The following is a 21,007-nucleotide window of genomic DNA, read 5'->3' as shown; positions in this document are numbered from 1 at the left end:
GTCATCCGGTCATCACCGGTCAGTCGCGCCGCGTCGCTTCGCTCTGCGATTCTCTTGCTGGACACGCACGCACGTCATCGAGCATCATCGAGTGCCGCTAGAAGGGATTAAGGGACGAAGCCTGAACATCAACCAGCAGCAGCGGCGGCAACGACAGAATCCTAATTTCCTGCACATCGAGGAAACCGACAATTTCGCCCGGGTATCCTCGTCCGGCTTTCTTATCGAGATTTCTGACTCGTTCTCGACAAGGTTTGATTTATTCCCAATATTGTCGTCAACGAGCCAATCATCCGTGCGATTTGTCACGACTCGTCCTCTTCGCCCTTCCTCCTTCCTGTATCCTTTCTTTCCCGTTTCGTAACGATCCCTTGGTTCAACCAAGCTAGCCTCGGTGAGAAAGTGATATTCCGTTTCGGTGACGCGGAAGCCGCCAGCCGCGTCGCCGACGGTCTCTCTCGCTCGCCAATAATTCACTCTTTCCTCCTTTCCTCTCATCGTCCCTCTCTAGTTCATCTTTCTTCGTTGCCGCGTGCCGAAAACGATGGCGTTTCTGAGGAGCGTGCCGCGGCGATGTTGCGCCGGTAAAAAGCTAGTCAAGTGCGGAGCTTCGCCGTTGGCTGTGATCGGCCTCCTGGAGAACGCCGCAGTAACGACAGCGGCGGCGGCGGCGGCGGCGGCGGCGGCGGCGGCGGTAGCAACAACGACAGCGGTTACTAGGACACCATCGTTGCGGTTGGTTGCACAGGTGCGTGGCTATACCACCTCGTCCTCCTCCGCCGCCGCCAATGATGTTAACAAGCAACGACAGCAGCCACCATCGCCGATGCCTCGGCAGATCGACCCGCTTGATTTGAAGTTTAACGACCCGATCGCCGCTTTTAAAAGCAAGACGACTATGGAGTTGATGCGCGCCTATTTTGTCTATCAGATGTGCAGCATCGAATACGTCGTGGAGAACAATATGAAGGTGAGAAAAAAATCACTTGTTTCGCTTGTGTAAATTAGCTTGTTTAGATTTAAGGATCATCATTTATATTGGCGTAAATTGTTAATTAACTGTAAATTGATTGTTCACAATTAAATGTGAGGAGAATAATCGACTTTATTCTCCTCGCATTCGACTGTGATCGATCAATTTCTTATAGCTTGCATTCTTACAGCATAAGTTAACAGTTTACAGTCAGTATAAATGATCCTGTAGGTTTATTGCTACCTCCTCTCTCTCTTCTCTCTTGTCTACACACAGAAAAGTATATGTTTCAAGTAATTATTACTTGTGTACAATACGTACTTTTCTGTTTCAAAAGTATCTATGTATTTTAAAAGTTTATATATCCGCAAATCTATAAGTTCCCACCAGCATCAAATTTATTTAAAATATTATATTCCTGAATCCTAGTAAGTTTAATATTTTTAATCAAAATTATTAAATTAATGCAAATTTGATTTGCTTATTATATAAAGTCGTTACTTTCATTTTTTATAATATTCTTTTATAATATTCTTCAAAAGAAAATAAATTTTTATTTTAAGTATATAATGAGTTTTTTTTAATTTGTAGTAAATATTAAATATATTTGTAATAAATATTTTAAGATTATTATCAAGAAAATGTTCTCCATTAAGATAATAATTATTTAAAAGGAAGAAAATAAATTAAGTAATCACTTTTTTTTAACACTAAAATGATATTTTTCTATGCGTATAACAGGTGTAGTAAGCCTTTAGCTTTTGCTCTAAACTATAATTTTATTTTATTCTAGCAAAAAGATTTTTTTCTAGCAAGAAACTTTTAAACTTTAAGTGATATATCAAAAATAATGTCAAAATAAATCTTTATTAACTGAAAAGAAAAATTAGAAATTGCTATATTGACATCCTTGACAATTCAGTAAGATCGCCGGTATTTTATTGTTGAAACGTATCACAATGCGACTGAAGTTGTTTTCCTTTATTCAGTGAAAAGAAATGATAATCTTCACAGAAAGGAATAGTGAAACGCTATTTCAAAGATAATTACCTGACAATGTAACTTTTTAGTTGTAACTAACTTTTTTCTCTTCCTGTTCTTTCTTAAATATTTGAGAGCTTTCTAATAAAGTAATTTGTCAAAGATGCTTTTTAAAAATTTTCAGGGTTGCTGAATTTCTGGTTTTCTCAAAATTCTAAAATTCAAATTTAAAAAAAAATCTAATTACTGTGATTATCTTGGTTTTAAATTTTTTGTAATCTCTAAGTTTGAATATAGTATGAAAATATCGAATTTGAAAGGATAATAGCCTCTATAAACAAGGACAAGAATGTTCATAATTAAATTTTAAAAGTCAATTTGAAAATCAGTATTGACTGTTTACGTAGCATGATGAGTTTCAAATAAAGCGGAACTAGAAATTTGATCCAATACTTCGCAATTTAAAACTCTCTAAAACCCAATTTTATGATAATCAAATAATATTTTTTTTGAAATTCTGTCCACTATATTCAATTCACCATTAAAAATTTTTTATTTTTGATTCAAAAACATTATCAAATATCTCACAAGCCACGTTTTATAAAAATTGAGCGATCAGTTTATAAAATAAAAAAGGATCCACAAAGAATTAATAAAATATTTATCGTATTTTTTGTTAAATACAAAAATTTTATTTGTTTTATTCCACTTATAAAGTAAAAGTCATTTTAAAATCATTTATACATAATCATCATTCATACATAAAACGAAAAGCGACGTGGAATTCCCAGGTGACAATCGATTTAGGAATAGCCAGAATCTTTTTTGTGATAAATCTAACGTAATAAGTTTCAATAAGATAATTGAGCAGCAATGTTTCTTCCGTAGTGATTAACACATTGACGGCACACACTTGTCGCAGGTGTATCTCTATATACATGTCTAACAAAGTGCAAATTCTATTTATTAAAATATTTAATCAGCGATCCAATTAATTTTCATAACTCCCAAGGAAGTCTGTATCGTAACACATGTCATGCACAGCTTGAAGAAAAAGCATACGAAATAATTATATTACCGATGGTTTTATCTTATAATCAATTATCATGTCGCTCACTAATATGACACGTGTTAATTACTCAAGCTTTTAATGAATGGCGTCACATATCCTGTGCATATGTGACGTTATTGGGACATAATCGTCGTGAGGTAAACAGTGACGGTAAACAGCGACGATATAAATTAGCATTAATCTTGGATAACGTTAATGTTGATAAAAATCATGTTTTAAACATGTTTTAAACTATTTAAAACATGCTTAATCGATGTTAACATGTTCTTTTTTATAATGTTTAAAGCATGTAAGCGTTAAAAACACACAATATTTTGTTCTTAAACAAAATATTATCCTTCGCTACATAATTAATATGTCTCATCTGATCTATATTAGATTTCCATTTAGTGACGACACAAATCGACACAAGTGTCATTTTATTTTTCTTGATATTTACCAATGTTAAAGATCAAGATTAACTTTAATCTCGATTCTCAATTTACTCTTCATCTTTTTCTAATTTTTATAACTAGAAAAAGAAGAAGAGTTAGCTAAGTTAAGATTAAAATTAAACTACATTGGTAGTTACGGGCAATTAGTGAGTAATAAAGATGGACATGTGTGTTGACTTGTATCATCGAATAGAAAATCTATTACGAGTTATCTCTAGAAGGATGCCGCTCTAGCGTGGTCCCGTGATCTGAAAAGCAGGTCAGGGGTTGACGCTCTGAAGTTGATCATGAGATCGAATCAGAAACTCTGATATATCGGAACGGGCGCAACAATTCCCGCAGGAATCACTCGCAACGTCGTTCGCGACGGATTCTGGATCACGTTTCGCTTTTGTGCGATAGATCGTTTCGAGCTTTCCAGAAGAAGGCGTTCAAATATCTATTACCGTCTTCCTAATCGCGTTCCTCAATTCTGCCTGGCCAGCCGATCGATAAATCATTCAATCGCGATCGACTAATCGCGATAACCATGATCTTGAACATGACTGCAAATAATGCTGCGGGAAATCTTTGAAGAGATAAGAAAAAATATTTATTTTTTACTTATAATCTCCATTCGCAGCTAAAGTCTTCGATGCAACTTACGTAACATTTACGTGATTTTCTATTAAGCCGCCCCATTATGGTACGACGTGACGTTATTGATTCACTATTCACTGATTGCCGGACAACATCGGATCGACCTAGGAATTTTGCTGCAAACCATCGCCGCTGTCGAGCAATTACATAACCGCCGCGTCTAAGGATAGATGTGTAGTACGCTCTGGCACGCGGAATTCAATCGTGATTTCCTTAATTCGTTCAAAGAATCACCGCTTTCGTTGATGTGTGCATTATTATGATAATACAGTAATTTCTACGCATATATGCACTAATAATTAATGATTTTGCTAAATTTGAACTGTTGTCTAAATTGCGATTGGTGCAATTATAATTGTTAACAAAACACTTATTGGTATTCTTGTAGATTTACTAATTGAGTAAAATTGCTTGTTCGTTGTTGAAATGGAAAACATCTTTTGTCTCTTATTCGCAAGATTATGTGTCGCATATTAAAAATATTAACTTATTTTATTCCTTATGAAGTAAAAATCGACACTATTTTGAATGCACAAGCGTGAATGACAAATATCGTCCTGACGTTTATTTTAATTAGAGTTTGCAAATTATACGTCGTTTTACAATATGCTGTATGTTGATCTGTTTTGCTGTTTTGCCATTTGAATAACGATTGTCACAGAGAATTTCAAAAAGAGTTTTAAAAAACTGTTTCTAATTCATACAAATATTTTCGCAAGAAACTTCTAAATAAAAAAAACGAAGAATATCATTTAGATATTCTCGTATTAGTCTTGGGCACATTCATTATTTGCGCATTCATTATACGTAATTGTAAAGAAAATTGCATAACTAATTAAGTATTTTATTGCGCTAAAAGTAGTTAAGAATGTATTGCACATATTTTCAAATGAAAAAGTTATTAAAAATACAGATTGTTCTAGATCGCATTTAAAAATAATACAGAAAATTTTTAGCGACGATTCACTATTTAGAAAAATTAATAAGAAGTCAATAAGAAATAGTATTTTTTAAATTTATGTTCTAATGTAAATGTATGGGAATGTATTATAAAATAATTATAAAAATCTCAATTTTTAATATAAATGCTTTAAATATTTGAAATGATTTATGTAAAATTACATTGCGATAACATACAAAGAATTGATTGTTCTGTAAATGAACACACTATTTATTTCTTTTAAATCTTTGTAATCTCTGAATCGCATCGAATTGCGATTTTTTTTTTCTTTACATAAATAAGTTTGAATTATTCTTAAAGTACTTACCTATACAAAAAAAAATTTTTTGTCATTGTTTTTTCTTTTTTAATTTTAATTTAATTTATAAGAATGAAAATAACAAATAAAGTAAAAAAAGACGTGTTACTAAAGAAAAATAAGTTGTAACAAACACAATTTATATATATTTATATTTATGAGCATAATTTATGAACATAATTTATTATAGCATAAATATTAACACATTTGTAATAAAAATAGGTATAATACATTTTTAAGCTGTAAGAATACGACGATCATTGTCAAATGCTTTGCGAGAAACGTAACGTGATTCAAATCAATGCGTTTCCAAATCTTCTTTTTTAGGGACAAATGATCGGCATCGTATTATAGCTTTTTCACGTTGCGTATATGGGATTCATCTTAGTGTCGCGAACGCTACGAAATATAAGTGCCTATCTAACTGTCGAACTTTACATAATGTAAAATTCGTTACGTCTGCTGACCGCACGCAATCGCTGCTCACTGTAAATTATCCTGCCGGATATAAAATGTTGCGCTGTTTGGTTAGCATCTTGGTCATTTGATGCATAATTCAGCGGCGCGACGCTAATTGTAAAACATTGCATTTTTACGATATTGGTCAAACGAGAAATATTTCTTCTCACTCGGAGATCCGCTGTCCGAAATGCGAATTATTTCTTTTTTCTTCTTGCTATTCTTTCGCATCGATCGTGCTCGGTTCGCCGCGAGTTGTAATAATTCTCGTCGCAGACAAACATATATCGAGTTTAGCCCGATGTTTCCTTGATGGATTACGAGGAAGCCATAAATGTGATGTAAAGAAAAAAAATAATACAGGAAAAAATTGGATTACAACAATTACGCCAAGCTGTGTCAATTATTATGGTTTTGATTTTATCACGATAGTCTTATCACAATTTGTCATGTGAATATTGCGAAAGGCAAGCTGCTTATTCTTATATTATGTCGAATATGATAAAAGGTTATAATTAATAATTTTTAGTACACTATAGTATTGATTTTCCGGTCTTTTACTACACATGATGGACTGTTTGTGTCCCAAGTAAATTTTCTCATCACTTCAACAAATTTTTTTATTATTTATTTTGACATCTTTAGAAAGTATTTATAAGATTTTTTATTTTTTTTTAAATGTATATAAATATTCTAAGTAATTACTTTGTACTCTTTTTTTGATAATCCAATTGTGTGTATATATATATATATATATATATATATAATATATAAGAGTTAAAAAATGGAAAAGAAGAAAGATTTTCAAAAAAGAACAAAAATCTTTTCTCCAAGCTGCAGATTATTGCAGCGAAGCTTTCTATTCTTTTATTGAAAATTTTTTCGACTTTACTTGAATCTAAAGTTAGGTAGATAAGTATATCCATAAGAGTGGTTGTAGGAAGGGATTTTTTTTTTCTAAGTATTTCGTTAATTCCGGAGTAATGAAATAGCCCCCCGGAGTAGTGAACAGAGGAACTTGTGTGCAGATCACGAGCGAAAACTATATGAGAACATTGTTGTGCACAGTCGCGTATCGACACCGGTGCAACCCTGAGAACGTGACCTGACCTCAGGGGGGACGTTGGCTCTCTCGTTCTCGAACCAGACTCCGTTCAAACGGTGTGCCAGACTAGACGGTCTTCTCCCATGCATTTTCCATAAATATTGCACACGATCAGGTGCATCAGCAGCATAAATCAGAATATAATTCGAAAAAATTATTTTACAAACGAATAGTTTTAACGAAGATATAAGTTGAAGGTGATATTTAATTAGATGAATCTAATGTGTGATGTAGAATGTGATCAATCTCTTTAAATAATGTTTAATCCCTTTTAATACATATTAGATACATCTTTAATCCTCCGTTTAATCCTCCGTTGGCAATGTTGGAAACTCTTTAAAGACACATTTGATTTTCTGATTGTAAATTTTAGTACATAAATTTAAATTTGTAAAAAGTAAAATATTGTCCAATACCATCCAATTTCTATGATGATAGTAATAACTTGTTATTAAAGTTTTCACAAGTATGTAAGAATTTTTTCAGATTTTTTACAGGGTTTTCGGAACAATATAAAAATCTGCATTGATCTTGAAAATCAAGATTGAGGATAAAGGGTGAAATTTTACATTTCCAATGGAGGATTAATACATTGTTTTCGAGTCTTATTTGCGCCCAGTTTCTCAAATAATATTACAGTCAAATCGAAAAATATTTCTTTCTCCTCTCCTGTTTTTGCTTTGTTATTTTCTCGCATATGCAGTTGTTTTCGGAATGGAAAGAAGCGCGTGCGTGTGAGATCAATATCAAGTCTTCGTGCGCCGCTACACTGAAGGTCTGTTCATTTTAGCTGAACTTCACAGTTCATCTTTTCCCTTCTTTTTTAACGTGGAGAGAAAAGAGAGATGAACTGTCAAAAAATTTAGCTTTAAAAAGAAGGTCTCAAGAAATGCAACGAACTTACATGCTGAAGGTGAAATTTGTAGGATTTTCTTAGAGTCGATAGAAGAGAAATAAGAGAAATACGAGAGTAGTTGAACAAGCAGTTTATGATAGCATCAAATTGGCATCAGTTTCGCTGGAGACCATATAATCTCTGATTGCGTGGCTCTTGCATCTCCCGGGAATTATTATATATGCTTTCGCGCTGCTCTCGTTATGCAACTCTGCGATGCATCGTTCGGCGTCGTCGCGTCTGTCGCTCCCGTTTTTTCGCACATTGATTGGATTCTTGGTCTCCTTGAACTTATTGATGTTCCGTCTTTGAAAAACACTCTTTGTATCCGTTTTTGATTCATCTTTCTTCACTCGCAACTATTGTCTAACAGTATTAAATCTAATACTATTAATGTGTGTCTTGTCTCTCGCATGACTTGCGTAAAAATTGGAGCAGTTTTGCTTCCTCAAGATGGATCGTATTTGATATAAAATCTTTTTCAATTTTTTACGTGAAATTTATTTCACGATTTGTGTGAATCTAACTCTATTCCACCAATTTTTTCAAGACTGTTTCACTGCCTTTTTATTTTCCAAACTCAGCTGGACGACAATTGAGGCAAATAGGTAAGAATATCGCTTATGAATCGGTATTCCTTCTATTCCTTCAACCTTCTTTGGCTAAGAAGGCTCATCTGTTCTAAAAATTTCTACACACACCCGACTTTCGATTCTGACTTTCAGTTCCGATGTGTACATGTGAGTGTTTAAAGTTAGGAGCATCTGAAGACTGGTCACATGTCGATTACGCAGGATTCATCCCACACAGTAGGAGACGTGCTGAGCGATCAGTACAAGGACACGCAAAAGTAATTCCAAGGTTGTCTAGTTCGTCTGGCGCCTCCTTGTACGATCAAGATCGAATGGATGGATGGACTGGCTTTCAACGAGTCCAGCAAGTTCATCAACACGATTCCTTTTAAATCCTTCGTCTAAATTTCAACTTCTATATTTCTCGACTCTACTAACGTTCCTTTCTTTTTTTTTTCTTCTAACTGTAATTTTAGAGCTACAGCGTAAGATTCCATGTTAGTGAGCAAAATAATAATTTAATCGAAGAAAATGACAGAAAGAATCATGATACGTTCATGTCCCGAATTTCCGCGGGATTAATGCTCATTTAAACAATTAAAAATTGCAAAAAATTAGACTCAGTCTCGAATTGCCAAACATTATCTCTAGTTCTTTTGATCTAATAATTGGATGATACTTTTTTGGAATTTTAAGTTGTTTCTTAATAGGCTGTAACGTGTTTTTTTTTATCTTCTTTGTTGCAAAATTCTCATTTTTTTTTTAACATTGTAATGATAGAAGAACGATTTCGAATGTTACTATCACTAAGTATAGTTTTAATGCATTTGTCCGACTTTTATTTTATTTTAGTAGAAAAATGAAGAGAGTTTTTACTTACAGTGAAAATGAATGCTTAAATTTAAAAGTAATAAAAACTACTTAAATTCTTAAAATTTAATGAACTTCAACTAGAAATCCGCTTTAGTTTATACATTATTATTATAATCCGCAATATAATCCGCAATTAATATTTCTGTTAAAAATTAGAGAATCATTGTGCATCAGTAGAGGCTTGAATTAAATAATTAGCAAAATAGACAGCTTTATCAACGTCAATCGGCATTTTCGAAATAAATCGCTATTATCGGCGTTATTTTAAATATGTATGTCATCTCTGTCGCAGATTTTTCCTCTTTTATTCAAAAACTTATAACAATAAAATTATCATTCTACAAGATGTCCTATCATTGATCTATCTTCCAATCTGATCGACATCAAATAACTCGTCATCTGAAATGACTCGAATATGAAGTGCAAAAAAAATGAGTCTTGAAGATCGGCAACGATATGAGAGTGTTATTAAAAATCAAAGAATATATTTGATTTTCGAGGTTCAAGAATTTTTCTAAATCGATCGTCGACTCGAATCGCAACTCGCGTATCGCCGTGCTCTCCAGTTGCATCACGAAAGACATAAGATAATAAGTTCGACGAATTGTATTGCAGTTATCACTGTCAAATCGTAATGATATACTTATTATACATATCATATATAATAATATATAGGTAATAACACTAAATTTTTTACAGTGAAATATTATTCCAAGAAAATGAAAATACAATCACCCTTGAAAATATTTTACTTCTTGAAAAAGAGTGACAATTTTCATTCTTTTTAGAATGAATTTCCACTTCGAAGGAAATCTCTCTCCAAAAAAAGAAATTTCACTCTTTTTTTTTCTTTTTTCCCCAAAATAGTATTTTCACTCTCTTGGAGCAAGATTTCATTGTAAGAAATTTAGAATTTACTTCGGTGATAGAATGTTTCTCGTTTGACTTATACATAAGTCGAATGACTAACTGGTCATAGTTGTATAACATTATTTTTGAACAATGTGCCGAGGATGCAAGCTATGAGTTGATTTTGGCACGCAGCAATGCACGTTCCGATTAATCTTTGCACAACTACGTAACATGACAAAGGTCGATAAGTACTTGTAGACTTTGGGACTCCGTAAAACGTATGATTTTATTTTTGTTGTCCACTTAATGTTAAAGATAAATTGGTACATCATACAAAATGAGAGGTTGCTTTGCGATAGATCGATTAGCTGATGCATTCGCAATCTGTACAATTGCAATTCTATTCGCTTTCCTTAGTGGATGGAATACAAGAACGTAACGTAATCATTCATAATTACACAGTGCAGAGAATTTATAACTGACAACTGAGAAAGCCGAGCTTATCGAGCGATTTGTATAGATACATATTCTGTTTAGGCTTATCAATACGTACATAACGTTGACAAATGTTTCGGTGAGCTCCGAGAGACTCTCGAGTTTGACAAACATAACAATGACTTAAGTGGCAACGTTAAGTACATACGTATACTGTCGTCCATGTAATATATAACTATCCATCTGTTTGCTTAGCACTTGAGAATCCGCATTTCCAGTTTGCTTTGAATTATCACTTCGATTACAAGTAATCTTATTAATTATAATTATAGTCGCGAATACTTTGTGTTTAACGCGAATAATTAAAACCTTTTGAAGTGTCGATTCTTGTTCTATAATTTACCATAATTAAATAACAATATAAACTTTATATCATGCGCTTCAATAATTATAATGGATCTCTGGACTCTATGTATAATGTATATGAAAAGTTTTCCAGCACAATGAAGAGAGAAGTCTTATGAATGAGACGCTAAAATTAGAATCGACTTCCAGGCACACATCGTCGTTAGTTTTTACTGACTCTCGCTGCATCCCAATTTTACTTCTACGATTTCATTTGACGAAACCCGACCAGGTCGCTAAGGGAAACGATTGCAATTGACGAGTTCTCCTGTCATCACAAAATTGTTTCTATTTTAACAGTCTGAATCATACTTCCTCTCACTCTCTTTCTCTTTCCTTTTGAAGCTTAAGTTACACTGTTGCTCTGCTATTTCAAATTTATATGGTCGATTTGTATCGCGAACATCAAGTTTATTTTTATCTAAAAATTTCTTTGTTGTTGGATTGCTTCTTTTCTTAGAAAGCGACAGATTTTTCCAGGATAGTAATTTTCTAGGAATGATTGGTAGCTGCATTTTTTCACGTTTATTCTTCAGTGTAAATATAAAAAAAAAGTAATATGTGCGTACACAAAAGAAAATATCATTGTGATAGACAGGCAAACAAGACCAAAGAGCAATTCGATACATCGATGGAATAACGCTTTAATGTTTTTATGCTCACCATATTCACTAAAATGTATTTGTTTGACATGCTCTTCGTAATACGATCCGATATGATCACAAACTCGCAATGTTATGAATCACGGGGTGTAAATTATGACGGATTATTGTTAGTGTCGGACGTTGTGTTATTAGCGAGCAATTAACGTTACAGCTTTAGTTGTCATATTCACACGACATGTTTGTATTCGTCTGTGGGCTATTATATGCCGCAACACATTTCTATTCTTAAATCTTTTACGAAAATTTTCTACAAACATTTTCTATAAAAATTAAACTCACACCTTAACAAATCTTGATTCCATTATCCGTTTAGACCCTTATTTATATATATATATATCTCAAAGTTTTTTTTGAATTAGAACTTACAGGCCAAAAACTTTGGATTTTTTGCTTGATCCTGAATATATACAAAAATACGTATACGTTAATAAAATTGATTCAAATAAAGACTAATTATTTCAATAATTATTAGTCAGTAAATAATTATTTTATATATAATGATATGTTATATCTAATAGTACTAATTTAACATAAGAAATTGACCATTCATTGGTCATTATTTAATTCTTTTTCATTTTTAATATCTCTCTCTCTCTCTCTCTCTCTCTCTCTCTCTCTCTGTCTGGAATAATCAATTCTCATCAGATATTCGTCGAATGAATAAAAATTTAATTTAAATTGTCTCTGTACTTTATTGAATAAAGCTTAATCAGAAGATATTTTTCCACAACATATTTCAATATATCTAAAATATTACAGTGCGTTTCGCACAATAACGTGCGCCTCGTGTACCACGTGTCTTTATATGTGCATAAAAATTTATGAATATCCTCTATCACAATTTGTCTTTTCTTTTGAATACTGAATGTGCTTTATCTCCATGCAAGCGAAAAAAGAGAAAATTATGCTTTTATAAAATTACGGAAGCACAGCATTTTATTTCTAAATCATTTCAAATATATATTGAAAAATCTTATATATTATTTTCCTTTCATATTTTATATAATTTGATCTTTTAAACTTAATGTCTTCTTAATTTTACTGTAATTTTTAACAGCAAAAAGGACATCAACGGTGTATTTCCAAATTATGCATTTCATTTCTCAGGAGATCGATATTTGAATCAAACACAGCCATTAGGTACAATATAACTCACATTTTTATTGTGCGAGGGGATACTGTCTACAGTAACGTTCTCTCCGTTCAGTTACGTAATGCTCGCTCCAAAGCTGAACCTCAAACGAAGAAATAATTGCGATATTATTTTTACATTTTTCTTCGTTCTCGCGCGTTACGTTATACTAAGCTTTGTCAACCAAATATTAAGTATGTCTCATTGCGTAAATTTTATACAGGTTATGAAAATGGCGAAGTCAATGCTGGGTGAAAGGTTGTTCACAAGGCTCATGAAGGGCACGTTTTACGGTCACTTTGTCGCTGGCGAAAATGAGGTGCAGATTACACCTGTCTTAGATAGGTTACGGCAATTTGGCGTCAAACCAATCCTTGATTATTCCGTCGAGGAAGACATCTCGCAGGAAGAGGCCGAGAGGCGTGAAGTCCAGTAAGTATAATACTCTTTAAATAAGTTTTACATATTTCTGATGTGATCGTAACAATTATGTTGTCGTGCATTGATTTTTTTTATTTTCTGTATGACCTTAGAGTAGCACGAGGCTCGAATCCCTTCATTAAAGATGAAACTTAAATATGTATATCGCTTTACCGTGCAGGGATAATATTGGTTACAGTTTTTTATTTATATTTGCTTGTCTTCGATTCTTGCGTGAATGAATTTTAATTTCCATCAGTATGTAAATGGAAAAAGTTTAAGAGAGAAACAAGACATCTAAATAGAAAAAAAATCGAATATTGGCGCAGATTGCAATGATAATAAAATGCCCAAATAGTCGCTAACTATTCGGTATTCTTCCATTTCAGAGCCTCGGTGTCAGAAGCGGGCGATGAGAAGAGGGAGGGCCCACTAAAGAAGTATCACGTAGAGAAGTCGTTCGCTGATCGACGATACAAGGTGTCGTCGGCCAGGACATATTTTTACCTAAACGAAGCTTCGTGCGAGCGAAACATGGACATATTTATCAGGTGTCTGGAGGCTGTGGCGAGTGAGTCACGGATTTTACTTCGGACTTTCTATAGCATTTTAAAATTCTTCTTAATCCCTGAATCGACATGTTTGGCAGTGCGATATTCAACTATACAGGATCTATTACAAACCAGTCTAAAGCTGATTTTTCGCTTGAGTCTCTTGAACAAATTAAATAGTGAAAATATTTTTTATTATTTAATTCTAAATGTGTAAATTGGGAATTCATTTGTTCTATCATATTGATCTATTCCGCAATTTACCAAAAATTAGGAACGATGATTAAATTCCTGAAGCAGATCGATCTTTTTCGTAATGTTCTTAAAAGGCTTCTTTTAAAGTGCCTTTTGACCTTTTTCGGATATTCGAACGGTACAGTCAGCCAAACTAGTCCTGTATCTTTGCCATTCATGGAAATTGATGCTCCGATTTATTATCCATCAAGCATACTGCATTATTATTGTCGTACAGCTTGATTTTCATGAACATTATTGATCTCAATTACATGGAAATTAATATTCACCATGTGAATATTAATTTTTCGCACATTTTATTACACACTTATTTGTGAGCAATAAAATGTGTGAAGATATAAAATTAATTAATTGAATTGTATAATTAAATTAAAATGAAATGTAAAAATTATACTTAATCAAAGTAACCTACGTAATATAATGGAAAGACTGCTTTCTAAGGAGGGGGGGGGGGAGAGGTAATTACGTAATTACGGGGCGCGATTCCGACGTCACGAAGTCGCGTGCAAGATCGATCGCCATTTTCAGGGAATTTTCGGTTTCCGTTGACGCAAGAACACTCGCCTCTTCCTGGCACCGGTATTACGTTTAGCAGTATCTACAAAACGCTATCAAATTACTGTCAATATAAGAAAGAGAGAAAAATGGCACGTGTTCTCGCCATGCGACGATAACGGCGATGGATTAAGTCTTCCATACTCGGCTATAAATACATATGTCAGCAAATAAGCACATGCATCGTTTGTGTATTTTCGTCCAAAGTATATGACGTAATATATCGGGAACATTAATGGACAAAAAGTTGTCACGAGTTGACTAATGTCTAACTAAGAAATAGAGAGAAAAAAAAACGGACTAGATTATAGACTCTGGATGAAGAGTATATTGCTTTATAAAATTTTACAGAGGATGAAGTTGAGACTTTACGGCTGAAATATCCTTCCAAGAATATTATCACCTATGCCCAAATTGATCCCAATCCTGGTAAGAAAGACATTGCTTCCCTTCCTTACCTTAAAATCTTCTCCATACATTTTTCTTTTATTCTTGTGAAGAGTTTTTCTTTTTTATGAAAGAATAATTGACTTAATTGGTATTGTAGTATAATACGTAACAGAAAGTATATCTTTGTAGGCGCTTCTATGGGAATGGGCATCACAGCTGTCAAATTAACGGCGCTTGGTCGGCCGCAGCTTCTGGTTAGTAATTTTATTTTTACTTCTGACTTTAGTTGTAATGTCATTTGTAAATCTATAATTATAATGAAATAATTCATGCTTCAGCTTCAATTGTCTGAGGTAATTATGCGTGCACGACAGTATACATCGGATGTTATCGGCGGCGAGGGTGCCGTTCTGGCTCATCATGCAAAGCCTGATGATTTTAAGAAAAAGTTCGAGGAGGCCCGCATAAAAGATACAGAGGTGCAAAAGTTTCTTCAAAAAATTCAATCGGATAAGGAAGGGTACGCGCGATCAAAATGAAGAATTTTAACGACATTTAATACAGAATAGTATTGCAAACACAATGAATATTTTTGTTCACGCAGTGTGATTCACCTTTTCCCGTGGAGCGGTATTCTAGACGAAAATTATGAACTGAGCGAAACGTTCCAAGTACCTGATATTAAGACGGGCAAAATGGTTAGGTTAATGTCGCAACTTACGTCCAAGGAAGAAGAAATGTTTAGGAACATGATCAGGCGTCTAAACAATATCGTCATGGTAAGCGTTAAACAATAAAGCTTTTCTATCAATTTTGAAATTCTTGATCGACGTCATAAATGAATAAATCATTCTTTTTTACAGGTAGCTGACAATCTGGATGTTCGTATCATGATAGATGCAGAGCAGACGTACTTCCAACCGGCCATTTCTCGTCTGACGTTAGAGATGATGCGCAAATACAATACGAAAAAGGTAACGTCCTAATGTTTTCAGAGGCTCGCGACGTTATCACTTAGCTACTTTTCAGTGAATGATATTCTTACCGCCAAATGTCGGTCTACTTCTTAGGCTGTGGTATTCAACACTTACCAGACATATCTACAAGACGCGTATAATGAGGTGAAAACGGATCTCGAACAGGCAGAACGCCAAAACTTTTATTTCGGTGCTAAACTTGTACGCGGCGCGTACATTGAACAGGTTTGTGAATACTTTTCAAATAAATTTCATTGAATTACACAGAAATATCGAAGAGTTCTTATTCAGGAAAGGGCAAGAGCAGCAGCTATGGGTTATCCAGACCCCACTAACCCAACGTTTGAGGCGACGACCGAGTCTTACCATAAGACGCTCATGGAGTGCTTGAGGCGGATGAAACAATACAAGGATAAGGGAGAAGATCCCAAAAAAATAGGTATTATGATCGCTTCGCACAATGAAGATACTGTGCGTTTCGCAATCGAGAAGTGAGTATCGATTATGATTTATATTTTATCTGTATTTTCTATGAAAGAATGAATATATGTATATTTATACGTATGTATACATATATATATATATATGAAATAATTTTTTTATGTTTTTCAGAATGAAAGAAATCGGAATTTCGCCAGAGGATAAAGTCATATGTTTTGGTCAATTATTAGGAATGTGTGATTACATAACATTTCCATTAGGTATGGAATAATCTTTAAGCTGAAATATTTTTCTATAAGATGAAATATGTATGCATATGAATCAATATCGAACAAAATTTCTAGGTCAATCCGGTTATTCTGCATACAAGTACATCCCTTATGGACCGGTTAAGGAGGTATTGCCGTACTTGTCGCGACGCGCACAAGAGAACAGGGGCATACTAAAGAAGATCAAAAAGGAGAAACGCTTGCTACTGAATGAAATCACGAGACGTATAGTGCGTGGCCAGTTCTTTTACAAACCCAAGGGCAATTATACTCCAGTTTGAGCAGTCGATCCGTTTAGTTGCACACAAACAGAATTTTAAGTATCAAATTTAAGTAGTGATTGTAAATTATCGAAGATTCTCCTGAAAGAACTTGAAACGAGCTCTTTTGATTGAAGTAACTTGACGGACCTGTTACTGTGGTACTCTGAAGGAAGAGAGAGAGAGAGGGAGGGGGAGGCGTCGTGTACGCATTTCACGTGCATGAGTGTGAATGCGAGACTTGAGAATATACGCAGTGTTATCTGTTACGTAAAAATCGCCTTAGTGTTGTATTGTCGAATATACTGATGCTCAAAACTGCTTGTGAGTAAAGCTATAGTACGTATTTGTTACTCGTTTTTTCGTCGTTATTAAATAGGATGCCAGTGATACTGCTATAATTTAATTTCACTAAAATGTTTCGAGAAAATGTTTTCAAAAAGATTGAGCAAAGAGAATCCAAAACTAATCAACTCTTTCCAAAAATTAGCTTTATATAGTATATAAAATAATGATTTTTTTAACGATAGTTTGTATATTTTCTGTACACAGTATTAAGAAATCAACCGTATCAGTGGCTTTTTCGCAACAATGATGATGATTGGAAGAAACCTTATCTTGATTTTTTAGCATATTTGTGTTTCCCAAGTTTTACAATTTTTTTGAGAATCTCATCGAATATTTTTCATGTGTATATAATACACGCGCGCATCAATTATTTATGATTCGTGTTCCTTCCTATATTATCATCCATAATATTGATAAAAAGGGGGAGAGAAATAAGAAAAAAAATGCATTGCACATAAATCCGGATGTAATTGTATAATTTGCTACCATCTTGACGATTAATGCTCACGGTGAACATGGTAAAACATGTTTAGAACATTCGCGATATAGTTAGTAAGAAAAAACAGATAGTAATTGTATCGCGTGCGCTTCTATTAAGCGTATAACATTGCCGATGAGCATTTTAATATAGTCTGCAGAACAATAATGAAATGGCTCATATCCAAAAAAAAGAAAAGCTAAATATCACGCAAAAATGGCTTTCTTCTTTATTTGTTTAAAAATAACACCCATGTTATATATACGAAAAGATAATTTTCTTAGAAGTGCGACGAGATAACAGGGTGAAAGTATAATAAGATTCAGAGGTATCTTAGCTAGAGACGTGCGGATTTTTTAATGTTTGGTAATATGAAATGGAAGAGAGAAAGAAAGAGAAACAGAGTCGTTTTCGTAGTGCACGCGTATCAAGTCGCGATATAAAAGTGATTTGGGCTGACATGACGATAATGAAAGCCGGAGAGATCTGAGAAACACGATATTTCTTTTGTGATACGTTAATAGTTGTAGTTAAGCCACACATATATGTACACGAGATATTAGTCCCTTTGCTTCAGCCTAAAATTGCTTCTCGCGTTACACAGAATAATCGGTAAGAAAAGCGTTTCGACGCTATTGAAGGAACACCGCAAATACTGTTATAAAAAAAGAAAATCTATGCACTCCGTCATTATTATTTCTTTCTAAGGAAGAAAATAAAGGAGGACAGATTTTTTATTTAGAAACAAATTCATGCCATGATTTGAATAAAAGTTTTAAATATTAACAATCCTTTTCTCATCCGTTATGAGAGAAATTACACTTCGAAAAAAAGAAATTATTGGAGATTAAACGATAATCTGATTCATAAAAGAAAGAATTGCGTCCAGTTTCATAATTCAGCGTTAATCGTCGTTATCAAGAAGTAATTCACGATTTCGAATATTACGATCTGCAATCAACGATCAGCAAGTTACGATATAATTTAGTTTGTAAGATTGTACAAGAATTTCCGAGGAAGTTTCGTAGCGTATTCTGATATTCTTAGGCCAGTATTTCCTTTATACTCGCGACGACTCAATAATGTATTTCTCCAGTCGATGCTATCAGTTTAATATTAGTATTATCCCTTTTTTTTCGAACTCACAGATCGTCATCAAACTATACTCATTTTGTTTTTTTGGATGATCTGTTTGGGAATGTAGTCATTTATGATCTCCTATCTTTTTCCTATATACATTATACGAGAGCGTTACGTTTATATAGTATGTGTGTATGTAGCCTACATTTATACACGACTGTAATAATTCAAACGAGATACGTTTGTGTAGAGTATTTACTCGCTTCATAGAGACGTACTGCGTGCGCGACATTGATCGATTTGCGAGAGGAAAGAAAAGGAAAGGAAGAGTTATAGAGCGAGTCTAAAAATTTTGCTGTGAATTATATGTTAAATGCAAATGCTTGGAAAAAAAAGAAAAGAAAAGAGAGAAATATGATCGATGAAGAAATAAATAAAGGGGCATTGTTACAAGTTACACGGGCTAATAGCTAAAATGTTTCCATGTGTCTATGTGATATACTGGATGTCCATTGCGTGCGTGTGTGTGTATGTGTGTGTGTGTGTGTGTGTGTGTGTGTGTGTGTGTGTGTGTGTATGTGTGCGTGTATTTCTAAACGTTATATATTGATAAATTCAGTTAAAATCCAAGGCTTTCCTCAAAGTCGACTACTCGTGCCCTGTCACGCGAGAACGCGAGCTTCTACTCGCATTCCCGTTAAGACGTAAGACAATAACTTAGATAGACAATGTTGACGTATGTATATGTATGTATGTCTGAATGTATGTACACACACACACACACACACACACACACACCACACATACATACATACATACATACATACATACATACATACATACATACATACATACATACATACATACGTATATAGTATAATAGATGTGTGATTTCTGTCACTTGCATTTATGTCTTATTGGAAATTGGAAAAGAGTGAAGTGCAAGACCGATAATGCATCCCGAAGATGTGGAGGCGTTTATCGGAAATCGATGAAGAATCGTCACGATTATATACTTTCAAATACTCTAATTTGAGTACTCGGCGTTTTGCCAAAGCGTTCGAGATATGAGATTGATTCATTGCTGTCCTTTTTAGTCAAATATTTCAATATTTTTGCGTTCTAAGACTTGGAGGTGATTTCGCCGATCTTTTTCCTTTCTTCGTTTTATTCTTTGATGATCATTCTCTCTTTTTTTGAATATGTGCAATCTTTTCTTTTTATTCAATTTATGAGCTAGGTTGCAGTCCTAATGAGCTCTTTGAAATTTATATATCATTAAGTTAACATTCGAGGAAGATCGACGAAATCTGAGTCTCAGTAGCGATTAGTTTTTAGTGTATTTAGTTTACGAAGTACAAAAATGAATGGAGAACCAACGATCTCTACGATGAAAGTAATTTCAAGAATATTAAATATAATTAAAAAGAGGGAATATAAAAAGAAATGCGTGCGATTCAGCAGGAATAGTCGAGCGTGTTTGCTTTTCCTTGGGAACGTTCGTAGGCAGGCGGGTGATCTCGGGAATAGCGATTTTACGTGTCGCACACAAGAGTGAATTAAAGCGTCGATCGATATAAAATAAGATAATATTTATTATTTCATGAAATACAGATAATATATGCCTTTCCCCAATGCCACACTGACGATATACATTCCTTGCTCCGCGCCTCGCTAGGACACTTTTCGCTTCCCTTTTCTCCCTGTCTCGAAACCTTTTTTCTCGCCCTATGGGCAATCGGCTACAATTTCCAGCGAACCGGTAGTGAGCAAGTTTATTGCTGAGTAAAAAGTACGGATTTATCTGCGCGAGAGTTTTTGCGTCCTAGCGGTTTTTCTCTCCTTTTACACCTCCATGGAACCTCGCGTTCTTCCTTCTCTTTTTATCCAATCGCCTACCATTATCCTGCGATCCTTACTGTCGGTCAAGCGTAATACGATTAACTCGAACATCGGAAAACATGTATGTGGCGCATAAAAAACTTTACCGTAAAATGATAGTAATGGTAATAAGTTTGTATCGATGGAAACAGCGGTCCCGGAATATCCCGAAAGTATACACAATGATCAAATAATGTTGCAGTCTTGATTCGTATAAAATTATGAAACTAAATGTAATTACATTTTCGGTTTAAAATTACATAATTATATAAATTTAATCGGATAATAAAATGCGATGTGAATCACGAAAAAAAGTTGGATGAAACTCATGAAGAATTACTTTTTTCACGT

The 21,007-nt window shown here is 34.0% G+C and overlaps 1 protein-coding gene across 1 annotated transcript; it reads left to right on the top strand.

Moving 5' to 3' along the window:
* The first annotated feature begins 544 nt into the window (after positions 1 to 544).
* Positions 545 to 17,275, top strand: LOC108690919 (proline dehydrogenase 1, mitochondrial). Its single transcript, XM_018198473.1, has 11 exons — positions 545 to 970; positions 12,975 to 13,183; positions 13,561 to 13,742; positions 15,112 to 15,176; positions 15,261 to 15,442; positions 15,527 to 15,701; positions 15,786 to 15,896; positions 15,993 to 16,124; positions 16,191 to 16,390; positions 16,512 to 16,600; positions 16,685 to 17,275. The coding sequence occupies exons 1-11, from the start codon at positions 545 to 547 to the stop codon at positions 16,888 to 16,890; spliced, it is 1,977 nt and encodes a 658-aa protein (XP_018053962.1). The 3' UTR covers positions 16,891 to 17,275.
* The last annotated feature ends 3,732 nt before the right edge of the window (positions 17,276 to 21,007 follow it).

The sequence above is a fragment of the Atta colombica genome, unplaced genomic scaffold, assembly GCF_001594045.1.
Source record: "Atta colombica isolate Treedump-2 unplaced genomic scaffold, Acol1.0 scaffold105, whole genome shotgun sequence".
Classification (NCBI taxonomy): Eukaryota; Metazoa; Arthropoda; class Insecta; order Hymenoptera; family Formicidae; genus Atta; species Atta colombica.
The sequence above is the reverse complement of the archived record's forward strand: the minus strand, read 5'-3'. Positions and strand labels throughout refer to the sequence as shown.

Excerpts from the sequence above, each read along its gene's own strand:
- LOC108690919 (XM_018198473.1), top strand. The coding sequence starts at position 545 with ATGGCGTTTCTGAGGAGCGTGCCGCGGCGATGTTGCGCCGGTAAAAAG. Across the intron at positions 15,443-15,526 it reads ATTCAATCGGATAAGGAAGG|TGTGATTCACCTTTTCCCGT; the intron begins GTACGCGCGATC and ends TTGTTCACGCAG. Across the intron at positions 16,391-16,511 it reads GTGCGTTTCGCAATCGAGAA|AATGAAAGAAATCGGAATTT; the intron begins GTGAGTATCGAT and ends TATGTTTTTCAG.